The sequence below is a fragment of the Urocitellus parryii genome, chromosome 5 (assembly GCF_045843805.1).
Source record: "Urocitellus parryii isolate mUroPar1 chromosome 5, mUroPar1.hap1, whole genome shotgun sequence".
NCBI classification, from domain to species: Eukaryota; Metazoa; Chordata; class Mammalia; order Rodentia; family Sciuridae; genus Urocitellus; species Urocitellus parryii.
This window is the reverse complement of record NC_135535.1, coordinates 78,739,947-78,760,964: the sequence shown is the minus strand read 5'-3', so window position 1 is coordinate 78,760,964 and position 21,018 is coordinate 78,739,947. Positions and strand designations below refer to the sequence as shown.

General features: G+C 36.7%; 1 protein-coding gene across 3 annotated transcripts in view; it reads right to left on the bottom strand.

Annotated features, from left to right (window-relative positions):
- Dennd5b (DENN domain containing 5B) overlaps positions 1 to 21,018 on the bottom strand; it is a 189,778-nt gene that overhangs the window by 45,567 nt on the left and 123,193 nt on the right. For 2 of the 3 annotated variants that reach the window (XM_026415248.2, XM_026415247.2), the window contains 5 exons: positions 18,870 to 19,020; positions 12,184 to 12,277; positions 6,991 to 7,122; positions 4,224 to 4,376; positions 2,107 to 2,185 (listed from right to left, as the gene is read on the bottom strand). In XM_026415248.2, the coding sequence (XP_026271033.1) occupies positions 2,107 to 2,185; positions 4,224 to 4,376; positions 6,991 to 7,122; positions 12,184 to 12,277; positions 18,870 to 19,020 (609 nt within the window). Of the gene's footprint in view, positions 1 to 2,106; positions 2,186 to 4,223; positions 4,377 to 6,990; positions 7,123 to 12,183; positions 12,278 to 18,869; positions 19,021 to 20,805; positions 20,893 to 21,018 lie in introns of all 3 variants that reach the window. The other variant, XM_077798438.1, reaches the window with a different exon arrangement.

The window sequence follows — 21,018 nt, the reverse complement described above, 5'->3', positions numbered from 1 at the left end:
AACAAAGTGCCTAAATGCATTCTACTGTCCTGTATAGCTAATTAGAACAAATAAAAAAATTTACAAAGGAAAAAGCCAACTTATACTCCTAGCTATCTGATTAAATATATTTTAAAACTAGGTTTCCAACAATAAACACATTTAGGGTAGTGTTGCCCTCTAAGGGCAGAAAGGAAAAAGGAGGAGGGGGTGGATACAAGGGTGTTTCAATCATATTTGTAATGTTTGTAATGTTTGTATTTTTTATAAAGATTGTTACAATTATTTTTATATCTTTTATTTATTTATTTTTTAATATTTATTTTTATGTGGGGCTGAGGATCGAACCCAGTGCCTTGCACATGCTAGGCGAGTGCTCCGCCACTGAGCCACAGCCCCGGCCCCTGTATTTTTTTTTTAAGAGAGAGAGAGAGAGAGAGAGAGAGAGAGAGAGAGAGAGAGAGAGAATGAGAGAATTTTTAAATATTTATTTTTTAGTTTTCGGTGGACACAACATCTTTGTTTGTATGTGGTGCTGAGGATCGAACCCAGGCCACACGCATGCCAGGCGAGCACGCTACCGCTTGAGCCACATCCCCAGCCCTGTATTTTTTATTTTATTTTTTTTTAGTTGTAGTTGAACACAACATCTTTATTTATTTATTTATATGTGGCACTGAGGATTGAATCTAGCACTTTGTGTGTCTGTTGAACCTAGCACCTTGTGTGTGCTAGGTGAGTGCTCAAGCCCAGCCCATGTATTTTTTGTTTTAAGCTGGTGATTAGCAAATGAGTTTATAAAAGTTTTTACATTTTTATATTCCTGAATGTTTGAAATACTCTATAATTTTAGAAAAGTTTCCTAAATGACTGCTCCAATAAGACATTTTATTTCTATTAGCTTCCCACTGTTATTTTTACTTTTTGTGAAATAAATGGTTATTTTACATAAAGAAAAGCAAGTTCTAGTCTGGGAGTATTACTCAGTGATAAAGTGGTTGCCTAGCATGGGCAAGACCCTGGGCCCAGCACCTCTGCATTTTCTTTGTGAAAAAATAAATAGCAGGAAGATAGAACGTTATGACACTTTAACATGTGATATTTTGTATAAACTGAATAATCTGACTCCCAACCCAGGTGTGGTGCCAACACCTGAAGTCTGGAAGACTGCTTGAGCTCAGGAGTTTGAAAAAAGCCTGGTCAACATAGAGAGACCCCATCTCAAAAAGTAAATTAACAAAATTAAAAACAAAAAACAAAAAACAAAAAAAACCCCCAAAACTCCAGTTCCTGAAGATTGAGATACACTCTTTCCCTGAATGATGATGATGATTTTATTTTATTTTTTTGGTACTGGGGATTGAACCCACATACACTTTACCACTGAGCTACATCCCCAATCCTTTTTATTTATTTATTTTTAAATTTTGAGACTGTATGTGAGTTCCTGAGGGCCTAAGTTGCTGAGGATGGCCTTGAACTTGTACTCCTCCTGCCTCAGCATCTTGATTCACTGGGATTACAGGTTCGCAAAAGATTAGTAATAGTCACAAAACTTTAAGACAAAAAAAAAAAAAAATCAATATACACCATAGTGTAATGTTGGTGGGAGTAAGGAATACTTATATGGTCTTTTACAATTCACTGGGGATTTTCATTTTTGATCAACATGTCTGCCTTGGCATTATTTCCCCTATCTTGTACATGGTGGGGCAGAAGATCAGAAAGGTCGCCTGGTACAGTGGTGTATGCCAATAATCTCAGCTACTCTGGAGCTGCTGCAGGAAGATCCCAAGCTTGAGGCCAGTTCAGCAATTTAGCAAGACTCTAAGGAATTTAGTGAGACCCTGTCTCAACAGAAAAAATAAAAAAGGCTGGAGTTGTAGCTTGGTGGTAGGATCTAATGCAGTAACATACATATACACACACACAGATGAGAAAAGTCAAGTAACTTTTCCCGGCCTGAAAAAATAAATAATCATGCTGCTTCTGCTTTATCCTACTACTGGAAAAACTGGCTATGTTTTAGCTTGAGAGAGAAAAAGACAGAGACAAGCCCATCTGTTATTGATTCTTTTCATGGTCCGATGCTGCCAATTCAAACAACCTAAAGCAAAGCCCTCTTACCTGGTGATTCTGCAAGGTGCTCTTGTTTTTCTTCTCTGTCTTGAAATTGAATTAAATGTGACCACAAAGCTGACTTCCCCTGAAAGTAGAAATAAAAATTTTCATTTTAAATAAGTATTTTATGAAAAAATAATTTCTCATCAAGATCATTCACTTTAAATTGGCCATTATGAAGTTTGGTGACCCAAGCTCACTGTATAATTTTTCTTTTTCCTCAGTGCTGAGGATTTAACCCAGGGCATTGTACATTATAGGTAAACACTGTACCACTGAGCTACATGCTAAATCCTGTGTGACATTCTGAGCATCTCTTTCCATGTGGGTTTTTGTTGTTGTTATTTGTTTGTTTGTTTTGGGGTATGGGGATTGAACTCAGGGGCACTCAACCTCTGAGCCACATCCCTAGCCCTATTTTGTATTTTGTTTAGAGACAGGGTCTCACCGAGTTGCTTGGTGCCTCTCCCTTGCTGAGGCTGGCTTTGAACTCACAATCCCCGTCTTAACGCCCTCAGTTGCTAGGATTAAGACATGTGCCACTACACCAGGCTCACTCCATGTGTTTTAAGGGTTATACTTTGCCTTGCTAAGAAGTCTGGTAAGAGTCTGGAAAAGGGAAGGGAAGCAGAAGGCCAGAAGGGTGGGTTTGAAGATTTTTTTTTAATCAACTCAGCTGTTAGTTATATATAATTAGGAAACATTAATAACTATGGAATTAAAAAACTCCAGTAGTACATAGTGTATTTATATACACCCATATGAAAATGTTTGAAATATGGAGTAGCAATGAGGGAAGAAAATTAGAATAAGAGAAGCAGGGAGTCATAATAAGAAAAAAAAAATCAGAAACTGGGTATGGTGGTGCACTTCTGTAATCCCAGCAACTCAGGAGACTGAGGTAGGTATATCACAAGTTCTAGGCCAGCCTTGGTTAACTTACCAAGATCCTGTCTCAAAATAAAAAATAAAAAGAGCTAGAAATGTGGCACAGTGGTTAAGCTCCTCTGAGTTCAATTCCCAGTACCAAAACAGACAAACAAAACAAAAAAACCCAGGTCAAGAAATGTTAATTCTGTTTACACTTTTTTCCTGGACAAAAGCAGGACATTTCCTGGATATTTAATGAAATCTACACAGGATAACTGTGCTACTTTATCCTTTCTTGTTTGCCAGGAAAGATACCAAACTATCGCCTGATCACAGGTTGTTTTCTTTTTCTGGAATTAAAATGCCCATGGCACATTTCTTTCTTTCTTTTTTGTGTGGTACTTGGGATTGAACCCAGGAGTACTTTACCAGGAAGCTATATCCCCAACCTCTATTTCATTTTGAGACACAGTCTTGCTAAATTGCCAAGGCTGGCCTGGAACTTATGATCTGCCTGCTTCAGTCTCCCAAATTGCTGAGGATTACAGGCTTGCATCTTGCACCACCACTCCTGGTGAAACCCACCTTTTTTTGTGTGATCCTTTTCTCCTTGTCACTTTTTTTTGTGGGGTGGGGAGGATCTGGGGATTGAACCCAGGGGTGCTTTACCACTAAGACACATCCCCAGCCTTTTTTTGAGATATGGTCTTGCTAAATTGCTTAGGACCTCACTAAGCTTCTGAGGCTGGCTTCAAACTTGAGTCCTCCTGCCTGAGGCTCCCAACGTGCCGGGATTACAGGTATGTGCCATTATACCCAGTTTCTTTCTTTTTTTTTGGTGATACTGGGTACTGAATCCAGGGCCTCCTGAATGCTAGACAAATACTCTACCTCTGAACTACATCTTCAGTCCTTTTTTCAATTATTTTGAGACAGGGTCTCACTAAATTGCTGAGGTTGGCCTTGAATTTGTCATTCTCCTGCTTTAGCCTCTTGAGTAGCTGGGATTACAGACATGTGACACCATGCCAGGCTTTCCCTGTTATATTTCTTTTTTTTTTTTAAATTTTAATATTTATTTTTTATTTTTCGGCAGACACAACATCTTTGTATGTGGTGCTGTGGATCGAACCTGGGCTGCACACATGCCAGGCGAGCGCGCTACTGCTTGAGCCACATCCCCAGCCCCCCTGTTATATTTCTTAACAGGGCTCCTAAATGACCATGACACCAGTACTTTCGGAGACTGTTACCTGTTTGACCTGTAGGCCATGGCTCCATATCCTCTCTAGTAGGTCACAGAGGCTGGCAATCAAGGTATTCTCTTCCAAGCCAGTGATGTTTGCTTCTCCATGGCCCAGCTCCACTGCTTCATGTCCCATCTTTTCTACCAACATGCGTTTTGTCTGAAAACATCATGAGTATGCAAAAATTACGCAGACAGCAAAACCAAAAACTAGGGTTAGGAGATTACTGGATTAGGAAAACTGGCTTTTTTCATTATATGTCTTTTGTTTTTGTTGTTATTACTGGGGATTTAACCCAGAGGCCCTGTACCACTGGGCTATATTCCAAGCTCTTTTTATTTTGAGACAGGGTCCTGCTAAATTGCCATGTCTGGCCTTGGACTTGGGATTCTTTTGTTTCAGTCTCCCAAGTCCCAAGGGATTACAGGTGCATGCTACTATGCCCAGCTTTTTATTATACTTCTAATTGGAAATGGAAGGTCACTAAAAAGAGAATAACCCAATATTTATCAAGCATCCCCATATTGAAAAAGTGTTTTTATACAACAATTTTCAGATTTTCACTTCTGTGACACTGGGAAATTACACTAGACCTAGAAAAATGTACTGTTGAAACTGGAATCACAACCTGTCACTAAAATTTGCCCTCCCACTGACTCTAGCACTTGGTATACTAAAGCTATTTGTACTCAGTTTACTTGCATTTAGGCAAAAACCACAATAGAAATGGGCAGTTCTAAGATTCTGCAGAACTTCCTAATTTGTGCATAAACCAGAAATATATTTTCCCTTCTCTTTTCTCTCTTCTCTGATTATATATACACAAAGAAAATGGAAAGAAAATGGGAATCACTTTTAGGTAAATTAATTTACACCAAATTTAGCTGCTTTTGTAAATTGTAAAATGAGAAAGAATCTAGTCCCTTTAGGCAGGGACCTTGTCTGTCAATTCACCACTATATTCTGATGTTGAAAACAGTGCATTTAGGGACAGATTCAAACTAAAAAGCTTCTTCTCAGCAAAAGAAACAATCAGTGAGGTGAACAGAAAGCCTACAGAATGGGAACAAATTTTTACCACATGCACATCAGATAGAGCACTAATCTCTAGGATATATGAAGAACTAAAAAATCTTTTAAATACTTATTTCTTAGTTTTGGGTGGACACAATATCTTCAGTAAAATCAGCAAACTTATGTGGTGCTGAGGACTGAACCCTGTACCTTGTGCATGCGAGGTGAGCACTCTACCACTGAGCCAAACTCCAGCCCTCAAAAATCTTAACACCAAAAAATAACAATAATCCAATCAATAAATGGGCCAAGGAAATGAACAGACATTTCTCAGAAGATGATATACAACCAATCAACAAATATATAAAAAAAAATGTTCAACATCTCTAGCAATTAGAGAAATGCAAATCAAAACTACTCTAAGATTTCATCTCACTCCAGTCAGAATGGCAGCTATTAAGAATATAAACAACAATAAGTGTTGGTGAGAATGTGGGGAAAAAGCACACTCATACATTGCTGGTGGGACTGCAAATTGGTGCAGCCACTCTGGTAAGCATTATGGAGATTCCTTGAAAAACTGGGAATGGAACCACCATTTGACCCAGCTATCCTGCTCCTCGGTTTATACCCAAAGGACATGAAATCAGCATACTACAAGGACACATCCACATCAATGTTTACAGCTCAATTCACAATAGCTAAACAGGGGAACCAACCTAGATGCCCTTCAGTAGATGAATGGATAAAGAAACTGTGGTAAATATACACAATGGAACATTACTCATCATTAAAAGAGAATAAAATCATGACATTTGCAGGTAAATGGATGGAGTTGGAGAATATTATGCTAAGTGAAGTAAGCTAATCCCCAAAAACCAAATGCTGAATGTTTTCTCTGATATGAGGATGCTGATCCATAATGGGGATGGCGGGGTGTGGGGGGGAAGCATGGGAAGAATGGAGGAACTTTAGATAGGGCTAAGGGAGGAAGGGGAAGGGAGGGGGCAGGGGAGTAGGAAAGATGGTGGAATGAGATGGACATCATTACCCCAAGTACATGTATGAAGACACGAATGGTATGACTCTATGTATGACCAGAGACATGAAAAGTTGTGCTCTATGTGTGTACTATGAATTAAAATGCATTCTGCTGTCATATATAACAAATTAGAATGAATGAATAAAAAAAAAATAAAATAGTGCATTTATTGAATATACAGAGAAAGTACTCAAGAAATAACACTGAATAAAATTATTAGCTAAAATGACATTCTGAGTTTTGTCAGTTTGTACTGCTAAGTCATATAAACTCAGGCATCCAAGAGGAGACTGGGGTATAATACACTAACCAACAATATGACTGAAATTTTTTTCTCCTTATGGATGTACATATGAATGTATGGGTGCAGACAAGGAGGTGCACACACAAACAAAAAAAAAAAAGTGCTGCCTTTTACATAAGATGACAACATTCCTGACACACTTGTGAATGGCTTAACATCTATTTATATTGAAGTAGAGGAAGACAATAGCTAAAAAGATGAGAAACTATGCCGGGCTCCCATGTCACTGATGCTGTGAGCCATGGGAAAGTCCATGGAGGTTCAGGACCTCAGAGAAGGGCACCTGAGGGCTATGCTACTGGAAAAGTTTTGTTTTAGGAAACTATAGGCATGAATGAGGGTTGACTCAGCTCATTTAGCCCCACACATGGTGTGAATATGAATGAGTACTGTGTGGCATTAGTAATACATACCTTCATTCTACATTCTTTTAATAAGCCTTCTACAAATTTCCAGTTGGTCTGTGCAATCACTGCGGGAGAAAGGTCTGACAATTTGGGCTGCCTCAGATTTTTTCCTAAACTTCGTGCCTCTTGCATGTATTTCTAAAAATTAAGAGTATTTTAAAAAAACATTAACATAAGATTTTTTTCTATTCTACTTAACCTTATACAAACAAATGCGGGAACAAACAAGATGCAAAAAGGCAGTAAGTATGTGTGCAACAACAATTAAAGCTTTAGTGCACTAAAAGGCAGAGACGTTTGTACTCCTATCACAACCTGTTAATGCCTGTGAAGATGAGGGTAACAGAGACCTCATCAGATTAAAACTAATTCAAAGTGATATGGAGTTTCATTTAGTTTACTCTTTTTATTGTGACTATCCAAAGTGTGATTAGTGAGGATCACAGAACAACAAAATTGAGGTGTTTGGATTACAAGTCTAGGTTCTATAGGAGTGCAGTGGTTCTTGCATCACTGGCTTCCTCCACTCCTCTCTCCATACAACAAAAAGACTTCATTTATCTGTACTATTTTGGACAGTGCTCTCCAGCTCAACTTGCTGTTCTAATCAAGTCACAACAGTAAAATCAGGAGCTCTAGAATCATGTTGCAACTAATTGTAAGACCTCAGGCATATCAACTAACGTTCCTGTATCTCAGCTTGTTAAATGGGCATAAAACAAGTGCACCAAGGTTAAAAAAAAAAAAAAAAAATAAAGCTGTAAAATCACGGGGAAAAGGATGGTGTGCTTCAAATACAAGGTCTCTTCTTTCTGTGAAGTTTGCTAAAGCCCTCCCTTGCCTTGTTCTACAATCATAAAAGAGTGGGATTATACTGTTAAGTTTAGAGTCTATGGAGATTTGGAAGTTCCACAGAAACCCAACACAATGCTCTTGAACTCTGGTTAATAAATTTTCATCCAAAAAAACCCCCAAAATCCCCAAACAAAACTACACAACTAGTGTAGAACATGTGCACACTATGTTGCCTTCTTTCTATGCTATCTGAAAAACTCACATCTACATATCTCATGTTTGTATCAGAATCACAGGGCAGAATTTCCAAAAGACCCAAGTGTTTTGGGACCATATTTAGAGAATAGCTAGACTAAATTATATAGTAAAACTAGTAGTTTGCTGCAGGGAGAGTGAGCAAGATAGTGGTTGCAAGCCAGCATATCCACACATCCTCCCATGGGCACATATGTGACAGCAATCCTTACTATATTAAGGGGAGAATTTTTTTTTGTACTAGGAATTGAACTCAGGGGCACTCAACCATTGAGCCACATCCCAGCTCTATTTTGTGTTTTATTTAGAGACAGAATCTCACTGAGTTGCTCAGCGCTTCACTTTTGCTGAGGCTGGCTTTGAACTCGTGATCCTCCTGTCTCAGACTCCTCAGCCACTGGGAATACAGGCGTGTGCCACCACGCCCAGCTGGGGAGAATTTAATATGATAATAGAAGATGTGTATAATCCTTTGAGTTCTTTAAATGTAAGAGTTCGTAGGTTTGATATATTTCCCCTTTGGAAGAAAATGAATCTACTATATATGATAAAAATATTTAAAAAATCCCACTGATTAATAAAATAATGTTTCCTTTTCCCACTAATTATTTTAAGAAAGATTTAAAAATCAAATGAATTCTGCAAGCATTTAGTTCCCACAGCACTGATATATACTTTTTGCTTCAAATATTTTTGAGAAGGTCAAAAAAAAAAAAGGGAAAATTGAGAATGAGAGAATTGTTATCAGAGAAGTTAAATACATAAAACAAGGTATATGGAGATATACTGAAACAAACAAACAAATAAATAAATATAGCAAATGAAAGCAGTTTCAGAATAATCAACCTGAGACACAGGGCTTGAACCCTGTGTAAGAATTATATTTGCATTTTCTATTGTTATTTGGAATACGTATTAAAATGAGTAGAAGGTTGGTAAAAACAAATGTTAACTGTTAAAATTTAAAGAATCCTTTCCCCACCCCCAGAGTTCATAGCTAATACTTAGGATTTATGTGTTAATAATAACGTTCAATATCTCCATCCTTACGCAAATATAGAGAACCATTCTAAAGAAGTGTTAAGTACTAAACTAGCTAAGGATGAAATACATCATCTAGAAGTAAGGGAATGAGAACATGGTCAGGTAAGAGGCTGGGAAAAAGCCTCCAGCATTTCTTTTTCCTGAAATATGTTTAAAAATTCTGGAATAAATCTAAATTAAGCACTATTAATTTATGTTTTGTTTTATATAAAAGAACACAAGCCAGATGGGGGCTATTCTTTGAGTGACTCTGTCTCTGAACATCCAGCACATGGGGTAGGTGTACATATTAGTCAACAGTGGGCCTCATACAGCCATTTGCAAAATCTCCTTCTGGAGCCACAGAATTAGCCACACCCCATGGATTTACAAAGAAAGGATACAGGGATGGCAAGAGGCCTCTTCTCATAGCAAGAAGGGAGGCTATTTCTGCAATTCAAAAACAGAAAACATCTTTAAAGTAAATGAATGATAATAAAAATAGCAGTTGGAAAAAGATTTTGTTTGTTTTTTATTAAGAGCGATTAAACTCAGGGTACTCAACCACTGAGCCATATCCCCAGTTCTTTATTTTTTTTATTTTGAGACAGGGTCTCACTGAGTTGCTTAAGGCCTTGCTAAGTTGCTGAGGCTGGCTTTGAACTTTAGATCCTCTTGCTTCAGCCTCTTGAACAGCTAGGATTACAGGCGTGCGCCACTCTGCCTGCTTATGTATTTTGATATATTTTGAGATGAAAATAGAGAAGAAAGAAACTTTTCACAAGGAATATTTTTATTATAAAATCGGTTTCTCTATGGGGGAAAAAATCCCAGATTTCTTTGGGATTCCTATTGTGCTTTTTAATCTTGTCAAACACAAGCAAAAAGCCGCTAGAAAATACCTAATGAAAACATATCCTATTATTCAATAAACATTGAACTAAGTGTCTTTCTTCCTTCTTAATTTTGGTACTGTCAATTCCAGGGGTGCTCTACTACTGAACTTCATTCCCAGCTCTTTTTTTAAGTTTTATTTTGAGACAGGGTCTTGCCAAGTTGCCAGGGCTGGCTTCTAATTTGCAATCTTCCTGCTTCAATCTCCTGAGTCATTGGGATTACAGGCATGAGCCACTGTGCCTGGGTATTTTTTTTTTTAATTAGATATTTATGGTTATATGCAGTAGTTGGGTTCATCCCAACATACTCAGACCTAAGTGTTCTTTAGTTCATGCTTTCCTTAAATTTTCTAATAAACAAGCACTCTATCCTTTTAATTGGTGCTGAACTAATGAAAAGAAGACCATTGTTAAATTAAATAAATCTAAACTCATGAAATAATGTGGAAAAAAATACAAGCAAGAGTCCTAAATTACTTGTGCCCTCAGGTGAATTGTGGTTAGTGCATCCTGGTGTGTGTGGTTAATGGAAAGAGACTCCTGGCCTGAATGTCAGAAGTCCTGGGCTAGATGCCTAGCTGTGCCCCTTTTAGTCAAATTATGTCAAGTGGATAAGATGACCTCAAATATGACCCTTCGCACTAAAATTCTGTATTGATGACTGAATTTTCTAACAACATATAGACCAGGAAAGTAAATCAATTTAATGCTGTGGAGATAAAGTCTAGAAAAAGAAAAGCTGAAATTTAATCACTTCTGCACTTCTGGAAAATACTTACACGAGAATCTGTATTTAAATTTTACATGTATGTATGTGTACATATGTGTGTGTGTATTTTTTTTTTTTTGTATAGGTGAGTGAATCCAGGGGTACATAACTACTGAGCCATATCTCCAGCCCTTTTTTGTATTTTATTTAGAGGCAGGGTCTCACTGAGTTACTCAGGGCCTTGCTAAATTGCTGAGGCTGCCTTTGACTGGTGATTCTTCTACTTCAGCCTTCCAAGCTGTTGGGATTACAAGTGTGTGCCACCACAATTTCCAATATAATTTCAAAAAACTCTCCACTGACTAGGGGTTTGAATAATCAGTTCTACTATTAATAGGACAGAATTACTTGTATTGGCACACACCAGTACAAAAAGGCACCAAACACAAGAGAAAGCAGAGAGCAAAATGGAGAGGCTGAGAGTTTATTTCACAAAGTGATGTGAGGCATTCTAGAACTATGTGCACTCACACGTGTATCATTTCAAGCAACACCAAAGACAAAATTTGGGAACATTTGGTGAAGCACTTTCAGGCAAAGAACATACCAGGCAGCACTCAGAGAAGGACTTTTTAGGAAGCCGTGCAGGAGGAGGTGGGCCCTGATCCCACTCCCAGAATGCCATGGAGTTCTGACAGACCAAAAGTTCCCCGGAAGGCTAAGAGGATGGAATAGTGCCAGTGATAGAAAAGCAAAAAAAAAAAAAAAAAAAAAGGATTGGGGGAGAGAGACAAGCAAAACAAGCATGCATATGATAAAATCATAGCAAAAGGGAGGGGGAAAGAAGAAAATACAGTAGCAAAAGAAAAGCATAGAACAGGAGATGCTTCAGTTCTTAAGAAAATGTTTTATATCACATATGTATGAACACACCAACAAAAAGTGACAGATGTTTGGAACGACTGTTTTATGCTTAGTTAAAAAAAAGTAGTTAACAGGTTTGCTGATTGCATTTTTCTTTTGATCACAGAAAGAGTCAAAACTTACATTATTCAAATGTATAATACAGTTTTATTTTCAAAGACTACAAACAAAACCTTTGGATCTTAATTTAAAAGTAGTTTAAACACTTTTATGGTGGTGTCACTAAGCCAGGGACAAAGCATACATCTTTACTTATTAAATTTAAATTATATTTGAAATTTAGAAATGTCTGTTTCTGGCAATTTTTTTTTCTCTATAGGAGACCAAATGACCAAAAATATACCCTAAACACAGTCTTACTTGATATAACACACAAAAGACTTCTCTTAGTGCCCTATTTCAGATGTATGGAAATTACAAATATGGAAAAAAGGTATTTTCTGGTACAAGTCAGTACAAAAAGATTAATATTTTAAAATATAACTGAACTGTTTTTTTAAAAGAACATGAAAGAATTTGCACAATGACACCTGCTGGCTTATTAAGCCTAGTTCCTGCCTCTTGCATCCTGACACAACAGGCAGGCAGCTCACATACCTCCCTCAAGTCGTTGTCCAGTCCAATGTGCTCGGAATGCTGGCGAAGGCGCTCTTTCCTGCGCTGTGTGGTGGCGCTCCGACTTACCCAGCGGCTGAAAAAATAACCACACCCCAGAGGGTATAGATTAAGACAACAAGCTAAATAAAAACATGTGGTCTTTATCTTTAAAATAAAAATAATGAATTGTTCCACACAGCTGATGATAATTATTTTTAAATTAATTCTTTAAAAACATATAATAGGTTTAAGATATAATTAAAATACCATAAGATTTACCTATTTAAAGAATACAATGCAATGGTTTTGCTATATTCACAGATAATATACAACCATTATCATAATCAATGCTTTTTAACAACTGAGGTTAAAAAGGGATCAAGGGTCAAAAGGGTTGAGGATGTAGCTCAATCATAGCACTTGCCACTTGCTAGCATGTATAAGGCCTTTGGTCTGAGTCCCAATACAACAACAAAAAAGGGTCAGTACATGTTAGACATATATATATATATATATATATATATATATACACAAAATGACAAATCTGTTCTTACTTGAGTCTTTGACTATGTTAAACATATAAGAGATGCCTCTGTGTACTCAAAGTAAATATTACAGGTATTTTTTTAATACAAAGGAGAATATTCTCATTTCAAAATTTATAATTATTTAATTCTAGTGTTCTAAAAGAACAAAAGAAATTCATGAGATTTAATCTTTTTAAAGGAATAGCTTCCTTTATTTTTTTTTAAAAGGAACAGCTTTCTAAAATTAAGATTCTAAGAAATAAGAAGTGAGCCCTCATCTCTAAAGTCTAAGAGTTAGATTAAATGACCACTGTGATTCCTTTTAGCTGTAAAACTGTATGACTGTGTTTCTGTGAAAAGGCAGGCTGTATTTATCAGATATCTTGGGAAAATTACATGTGTGTGTGTCTATACATACACATACATACACACACACACACACACACACAATACTAAAATAGGCAGAAAAACGCGTTGGAAATAAAACCTAAACTCTTTCCCATGGTCTCTAAAATTAAACAGCCAGGCCTTTCTTTCTGACCTTACCTCATGTCACTTTCCCCTCAACTGACCAATTCTTAATATAGTGATTTTCATTCTGTTACTAAATGCTTTATTATAAAATTAATGCTAGTTCTATAATAGTTTCCTCTGGTACTGAATTGTTGGCATCCAAATTGTATTTCAGTTGTAATACTCTAATTTTATTACCTTTGCGTTTAGTTAATAATGATTCAACAATTAACATGTTTGCCAAGAGCCATAGCCAAGTAGGAATGACACATGGCATTTTTGGTTGAAAGGTGACCCCAGCAAGCCATTGAGATGATAATGATTATGTTAAGATTCCCATTCAATTGGAGATTAGACTCCTGTTGTCTGCCTAGGCCTGCTACTTTGGAGCTCTTGCGGGACTCCAGGAGAGTTCCCATTGGTTGGGGAAGTGCGGTAGGAGGGAATCCTAGAGGAGGGATTTCCTGTTGGTGTAGTGTGTCCCGGGAGAAGGCCGAGTGCATGGCATTCGCGGGAGTTTCAGAAATAAAGTTTGAAACTCCTGCTTCAGTGGCTCGTGATTTGTGCCCAGCCAGACTGTGGCACATGTTCTGGGTGGTATGAGCAATTTAAAGAAATATTATAATGTTTCCCTTATTCAAAGGTACTTTTGTGGCCACTCTAGCTATCTAAAGACTATACATCAGTGTATAAAATGCAGCTATATCATCCTCAATCTTTTACCTCAATCATCTTTATATCAGAGAAGAATTTGGAACATGGCCAAGTTTTCTTTCCAACAAGGGAAAACACAAAGACTAACAACCTAACCTTACTATTCTGAAAGCCTCCTGAATCAAAATAACTTTGCTCCCACTCCAATTTAACCAAAACCAGAACATCATACTAAATCAAGTGACCATCCAAGACTCTTGCACCTCAGAAATCTTAACCTCTACTATCTTACCATCTCTTGTTACATTAGTTCTTCCTTGCCTTGATTCCCAAGTAGAACCCCTTTTGTGTTTTCTTTCTGTTCTGAGCCTAAATCCTTGGGGAAAGCACCTAAACTTCTCCACACTAATACCCTCTCCTCTGTAATGATCATTTCCTTTCTACTTAACCTACTGGAGGGAGCCTCAAATCCTGAATGAATGCTATTGTTATGGTTTACACTTGAAGCGTACCCTAAAAGCTCATGTAGCTCATCTGTGATACAATGAAAAAAGTTTAGAGTTGAAGTGATTGGTTTAATGAGAGCCTTAACCTAATCAGTGCATTAATCCATTTTAATTGATTAACTGGGTGGTAATTCTTGGCAGGTCAGTGTGGCTGGAGGACTTACATCACTAAGGGCATGCCCTTGTGATTTATATTTTGCTCCTAGTGAACAGAGAACTCTCTTTCTGCTTCCTGATTGTCATATACTGAGCTGCTTTTCTCCACTACTCCCTTCTGCCATGATGTCCTGCCTTATCTCTGGCCCAGAGCAAAGAAGTAAGCCATCTATGGACTGTGACCTCTGAAACAATGAGTCCCAAATAAAATTTATTCCTTTTATGTTGGTCTTGTCAGGTCTTTTGATCACAGCAAAGAAAAAGCTAACTAAAACAACTATCCTTACTTCCCTATTCCCTAGTCTCATATTAGTTGTTGATTTCCTAAATTAATTCCCATAAATCATTATGTCTGCTCTTTATTAATTAATTATCTCTTATCCCCCTCAAAGACTATTGTACAAATTTTCATTTCATCTAAGTACCACCTATCAATTGATCAAAGTAACATAAAATCTAATTCTTTTTTGGGGGGGGTACAAGGGATTGAACTCAGGGGCACTCAACCACTGAGCAACATCCTCTGCCCTATTTTATATTTCATTTAGACACAGGGTCTCACTGAGTTGCTTAGTTTTTGCTGAGGCTGGCTTGGAACTCATGATCCTCCTGCCTCAGCCTCAGGAGCCACTGGGATTAGAGGCATTGTGCCACTGCACCCAGCCACAAAATCTATTTTTTTTTAACACAAAATCTAAAACTTATTTTTAGAACAACTAAACCACATAAATAGCTGTTGAATTTATACAATATAAGGGAAGTGATGAACATATATTAAGAAATAAAATGTATAAAGTCCTAGATGTAGCTCTTTGACATAAGAGTTCTTGACATTAGCCCTGAAGCAAAAAAGGTCAGTCTAAGACAATAAAATTTGTTTAGGGATTAAAACAATTAAGGCTAAACTGGGTGTGGTAGCATATATCTATAATCTCAGATGTTGAGGAGGAAGAATTGAAAGTTTGAGGCAAGCTTGGGCAATTTAGGAAGATCCTGTCTCAAAATAAAATTGAAAAAAAAGTTGGGGGAGGGGGCTGAGTGTGTGGCTCAATGGCACAGCACTTGTCTTGCATGTGCAAGGCCCTGGGTTTGATCTCTAGCACTGAAGAAAAAAAAAAATTAGGGCTAGGGGGCAGGGTAGTCCAAATAAAATAAAAATATGAAACAATATAAATACTACCTAATAAACTTAAAATGAAGAAGCAAAATGTAAATGGTAGAACATTTTCCTTGGTAAGCAAAAGTGGAAAAGGCTTTAGGAAAACAAACTTATAAAGAAAATTATTATAAAGTCCATACTTTCCTGGTCTTAAATAATTTATTCATTCCTTGCATTATTAAGCATTTTTTAAAAATATTTAAAAAAATTTTTAGTTGTAGTTAGACATAATACCTTTGTTTTATTTATTTTTATGTGGTGCTGAGGATCGAACCCAGGACCTTGCACACACTAGGCGAGCGGTCTATTGCTGAGCCACAACCCGAGCCCATATTAAACATTTGTTAGTAAGTATGATTTTACCAATGATGATCACAATTGCTGAAATACTTAAGACCGCTTGTTTCTGTCTTGGAAATAGTATATTAAATTCTAACAAATATTACTATATATTCACCCATCCAAATAAATCTCTTATACTCCAATACATACATTGGTACAGTATTTATTAAACTAAACCAAATGTTACCAGCACACATTACAAAGGTAATTTACTGTTTTCCTCTTTCCTGACCAACAGAATCATGATAAGCATCTTGGGGAATAAAAACAAAAACTTCTACAACACAGTTCAGCAGATCATCTGATAGGTAGAAACACCACACTTTTAAGTACCTTGTTTCACTACTTGCCTTCTGAAAATTCAGGTGGCAGTGCCACTTCATTGTGAGTACCTAGTTTTTTCTTTCTGGAACTGTGGATTGAACCCAGGGTTTAAACACTAAGCCACATTCCCAACCCTTTTTATTTTGAGAGGAGGGTCTTGCTAAATTGCTGAGGTTGGCTTTGAATTTATGATCCTCCTGCCTTTTCCTCCAAAATTGCTGGGATTATAGGGGGGATTACAGGTGTGCACTACCACACCCAGCTGTACCTAGTTTTTTACTTCAGTCTTGTATCCCATTTTTTCCCACTGCTTGGCTCCTTTATACTTTTTTTCTGAGCCTCTTTAATAAGGAGATCACAGATGCTGTAGAAGTATAGAATATTTTCACATGAGAAAAGTGGCAAATAATTTCAGTTCCTCCAAGGTTCCCAAGCTGAAGAATGAAGTCAACATACTTTATATACAAACAGAGATACATGTCGTATATGTGTGTATTAAGAATTGTAATGCAAAAAAAAAAAAAGAAAAAGAAAAAGAAAAAAGAACAGTGTTACCTTAGATTAGGTAGAGGGAAGTGAAAGGAGGGGAAGGCAGAGGATGTGGGGATAAGAAAGACAGTAGAATGAAACAGACATCATTACTTTATGTATGTATGTGACTGTATGACCAATGTGATTCTATAATATGTATACTCAGAAAAATGAGAAATTATATCCCACTATGTATATGATATATCAAAGTATTCAAGTGCATTCTACTGCCATATATAACTAATTAAAACAAATAAAAAATTAAAAATTGAAGTAAATTCTAATGTTGCTGATATTTCAATTCAATGCTCACTCTTTCCAACTTATCCCATATCTATTAATATTCTTTTCTTCCTTTCTTCTAAACCTCTTATTATTCACTTGATAATAAAATAATAGTATTCACTTATAATCAAGAACTTACCTAAACCCAAATATTATAATTGTTTTCAGTTCTTTTTTTTTTGGCAGTGCTGAGGCTCAAACTCAGGGTTTCACACATACGAGGCAAGTACTCTACCACTGAGTATATCTCAAGCCTTCTTCTTCTTTTTTTAAACCTTTTTTTAGTTGTAGATGGACACAATACCTTTATTTTATTTATTTATTTATTTTTAAATTTATTTTTTTTTATGTGGTGCCTGGGATCAAATCCAGTGCCTCACGCATGCTAGGCAAGCGCTCTACCACCAAGCCACAACCTCGGCCCTCAAGCCTTCTTTTTAAAATTCTAACTATATTTAGATATTTTCTGAATGGTCTCATCTATCATAAATTATAGGGTTTATCTTAATTTTTGCTTTGTAATTTTTTGTACTTGATACCAAAAGATGGTATATGAGCTAAATCATGTTCCCCACAATGGTATGCTGAAGTCTTAATCCTGGGTACCTACCAAATGACTATATTTGGAAATAAGTCTTTGCAGATGTAATCAAGTTAAGATGAGGTCATTAAGGAGTGCCCCAATTGCATGTGACTGGTGTCCTTATAAGAGGAGGAAAATATGGATACAAACATAGAAAGAAGATGAACATGAGAAGACAGAGACTGGGGTTATGTTATTACGAGCCAAGGAGCTACTGGGGCTACCAAAAGGTGGTAGAGGGGCTGGGATTGTGGCTCAGCTGGTTTTGTGCTTGCCCGGCATGTGTGAGGCCCTGGGTTCAATCCCCAGCCCTGGGGGACTGGTAAGCGGGTAGGTGGAGTAGAAGGGTGTGGAAAGTAATAATCATCCCCTAAGAGTCCTGGGAGGTGGCAATAATCCTGCCAAAACCTTGATTTCAGACTTCTAGTTTCCAGAACTGTGAAAGAATAATTTCAGTGTTTTAAGCCATTAATTTGTAGTATTTTATTATGGCAGTCTAAAGAAACTAATATTTAGATGGTAAAGGTACAACTTTTAAAAATTCCATTAGATTGTATTAGCATTATATGTAAACAGACATTTAAAGTGTGGTCCAGGGTTTATAGGAAAAAAAAAAAAAGGTATTCACTAGTACACTATTCTTTTAAAAAAATATTTATATTTTAGTTGTAGTTGGACACAATACCTTCATTTCACTTATTTTTTTATAATTTTTTTTAATATTTATTTTCTAGTTTTCGGCGGACACAACATCTTTGTTTTGTATGTGGTGCTGAGGACCAAAATACAGTGCCTCACGCATGCCAGGTGAGCGCGATACCGCTTGAGCCACATCCCCAGCCCCTCACTTATTTATTTTTATGTGGTGCTGAGGATCAAACCCAAGGTCTCGAATGTGCGAGGTGAGCACTCTACTGCTGAGCCACAACCCCAGCCCACTAGTACACACTGTTCTTTGGGTGAAAAAAAGCCACCTTTCAAATAGATTAATGTGATTTTGAAAAGAAGCCATCACATAGATAGAGTTTAATGGTGACAGGCTGCTTTAATCAGAGTTGCAAAACATCCCACCTTTCATCAACTAGTTAATTAAAAAAGGTGCTTACTTGTTATTGGTTGGTCCTGTTGCCAAGACATCAGACTGTAACTTTGGAAAGAACCCTTGCTCATATTTGCCTTGACCAATTTTCATATCAAGTAGATGTGGGTGGATTGCAGTGTGATCCATTTTCATCAGTCTTTGCTCAATTGATTGGGCTATAAGTTAAATATGTAACAGATTAGAGATATTTTATTGCTAAACCTTCAAAAATAATGCTTCTTCAACTCATGCACATAGAGAATTCAATCATACTGACACTGTGAAACAGTTTTACCAATCCTCTTCAGAAATCATATCATATATATATAGAAAGGTTAATTTTAAATAAACATTAGATGATTAATTTTCATTACTTTGTCAAAAGTATGGTAGCTGGGTTGAAAAATCTGTAATTTAGTACTTAAACAATTTTATTAAAGTGGGATATTTAATATGCTTAACAAAAATGATTCTAGGTACAACATTAAAGAAAATATTAGCAAATAAAGTATTTTCTTGAGCTGAAAGACAATGTAAAGAGAAGGAAGATGCAAGTATAGTAAGTAGTCTTGTTACTTTCTTTGTGTAAAGACTCATTAAATATTCATGGTTCTCCATCAATAAAAACAAGGAACTGTGTGAAGTTTATTACCTCACTTTTAGCAACATTCACATTCTTCATTAGTAAGAGTGATTTAGGAATGTTTATTAGATCAAGAAGGTAAAGCAGAGAAGTCAAATAAGCAGGCATTTAGAAAATGTCCAGAGAATAAGAAATTGTCCTTTTGGAGAATTAAAATAGGTCAAAGTTAAAAGACAGGAATTATTCAACACTGTTGTAAAACACTTTAAATTTAGTAGTGTTGGAGAAAGTCTCAAAGACTCATAAAATAGAAAGTAATCTATTTTTACTGGTAAAACAAACAAAATCCTGATTTTTCTACCACTGAGCTATATCCCTAACCCATTTAAAAAAATATTTATCTTTTAGTTTTAGGTGGACATAATATCTTTATTTTTATGTAGTACTGAAGATCGAACCCAGTTCCTCATGCATGCTAGGTGAGCACTCTACCACTGAGCCACCCAGCCCCCTAGCCCATTTTTTGAATTTTGAAAAAGGGTCTTGATAAGTTGCCAAAGCTGGATTCAAACTTGCTATCCTCCTGCCTCAGCCTCCCAAGTAAGCTGGGACAATCCTGATCTTAAGTGTTTTTATCAACTGAATCTTCAAGAGAAAATATAAGAGATTAGGTCTCCAATCCTTTCATTAGAGATTACTAAAAAGTGATAATATGCAGTAACTGTGGTTGTGTGATAACTAGAGCAGACTATGGGAATTGCTGATCTTGTGACTTACAAAAACTAATAAGGTAACTAATAAGGTAAGTATTTCATAGAATTCATTTACTTTCCCCCTTTTCATTGCCAGTAGACTGAGTCCTGCTGGTTATTCCCCATATTCTAAACTTTTTTTTTTGGAGAGAAATTCATCTATGACACTTTGCATTCTTGTCAAAATAATACGCTTATTGTCACTGGCTCCACCTAAGCCAATTATTGGTGTTTATAGTGGTACTGGGATGCTGTATTGAAGTTAACTACTGCTCTCCATTGTTTAAACTTCAAAATATTAGACTTTAAGCCTCTCTAATTTTCCCTCACAAAAAGTATGAATTTATTCAAAACCTTGAATTTCAATGTTTTTTTTTTTTTTTTTTTTTTGGTGGTGGAGTACCGGGGATTGAACTCAGGGGCACTTGACTACTGAGCCACATCCCTGCTCTATTTTGTTACTTTCTGCAATGTTACTTTTCAGTGATTATATAGCCAGTGAATACTGAACATTCAGAAATTATCAAATGCCTGCTTTGAGAGGTCAGGTTCTGTTGTTAGACTTTTAAAGATTTGTGCCAATACTGATTTGCAGTGGTTGGTAAAGAAAAAAAAAACTGTATTACTATCCACTTCTTGTCTTTCTGCACAGAGTTCATGAGGTTCTGGTGCCACAATATCAACAGCAGATAGCCTGTGCCTAAAGAGTTCACCTGCAAATCAAATTCTTTTTGGTTAGAGGCAAAACAATAGCAAAAGTATCCACATGTATGTGTACACACACACACACACACACACACACACACACACACACACACCGTCAAAGCCAAAAAACAGAA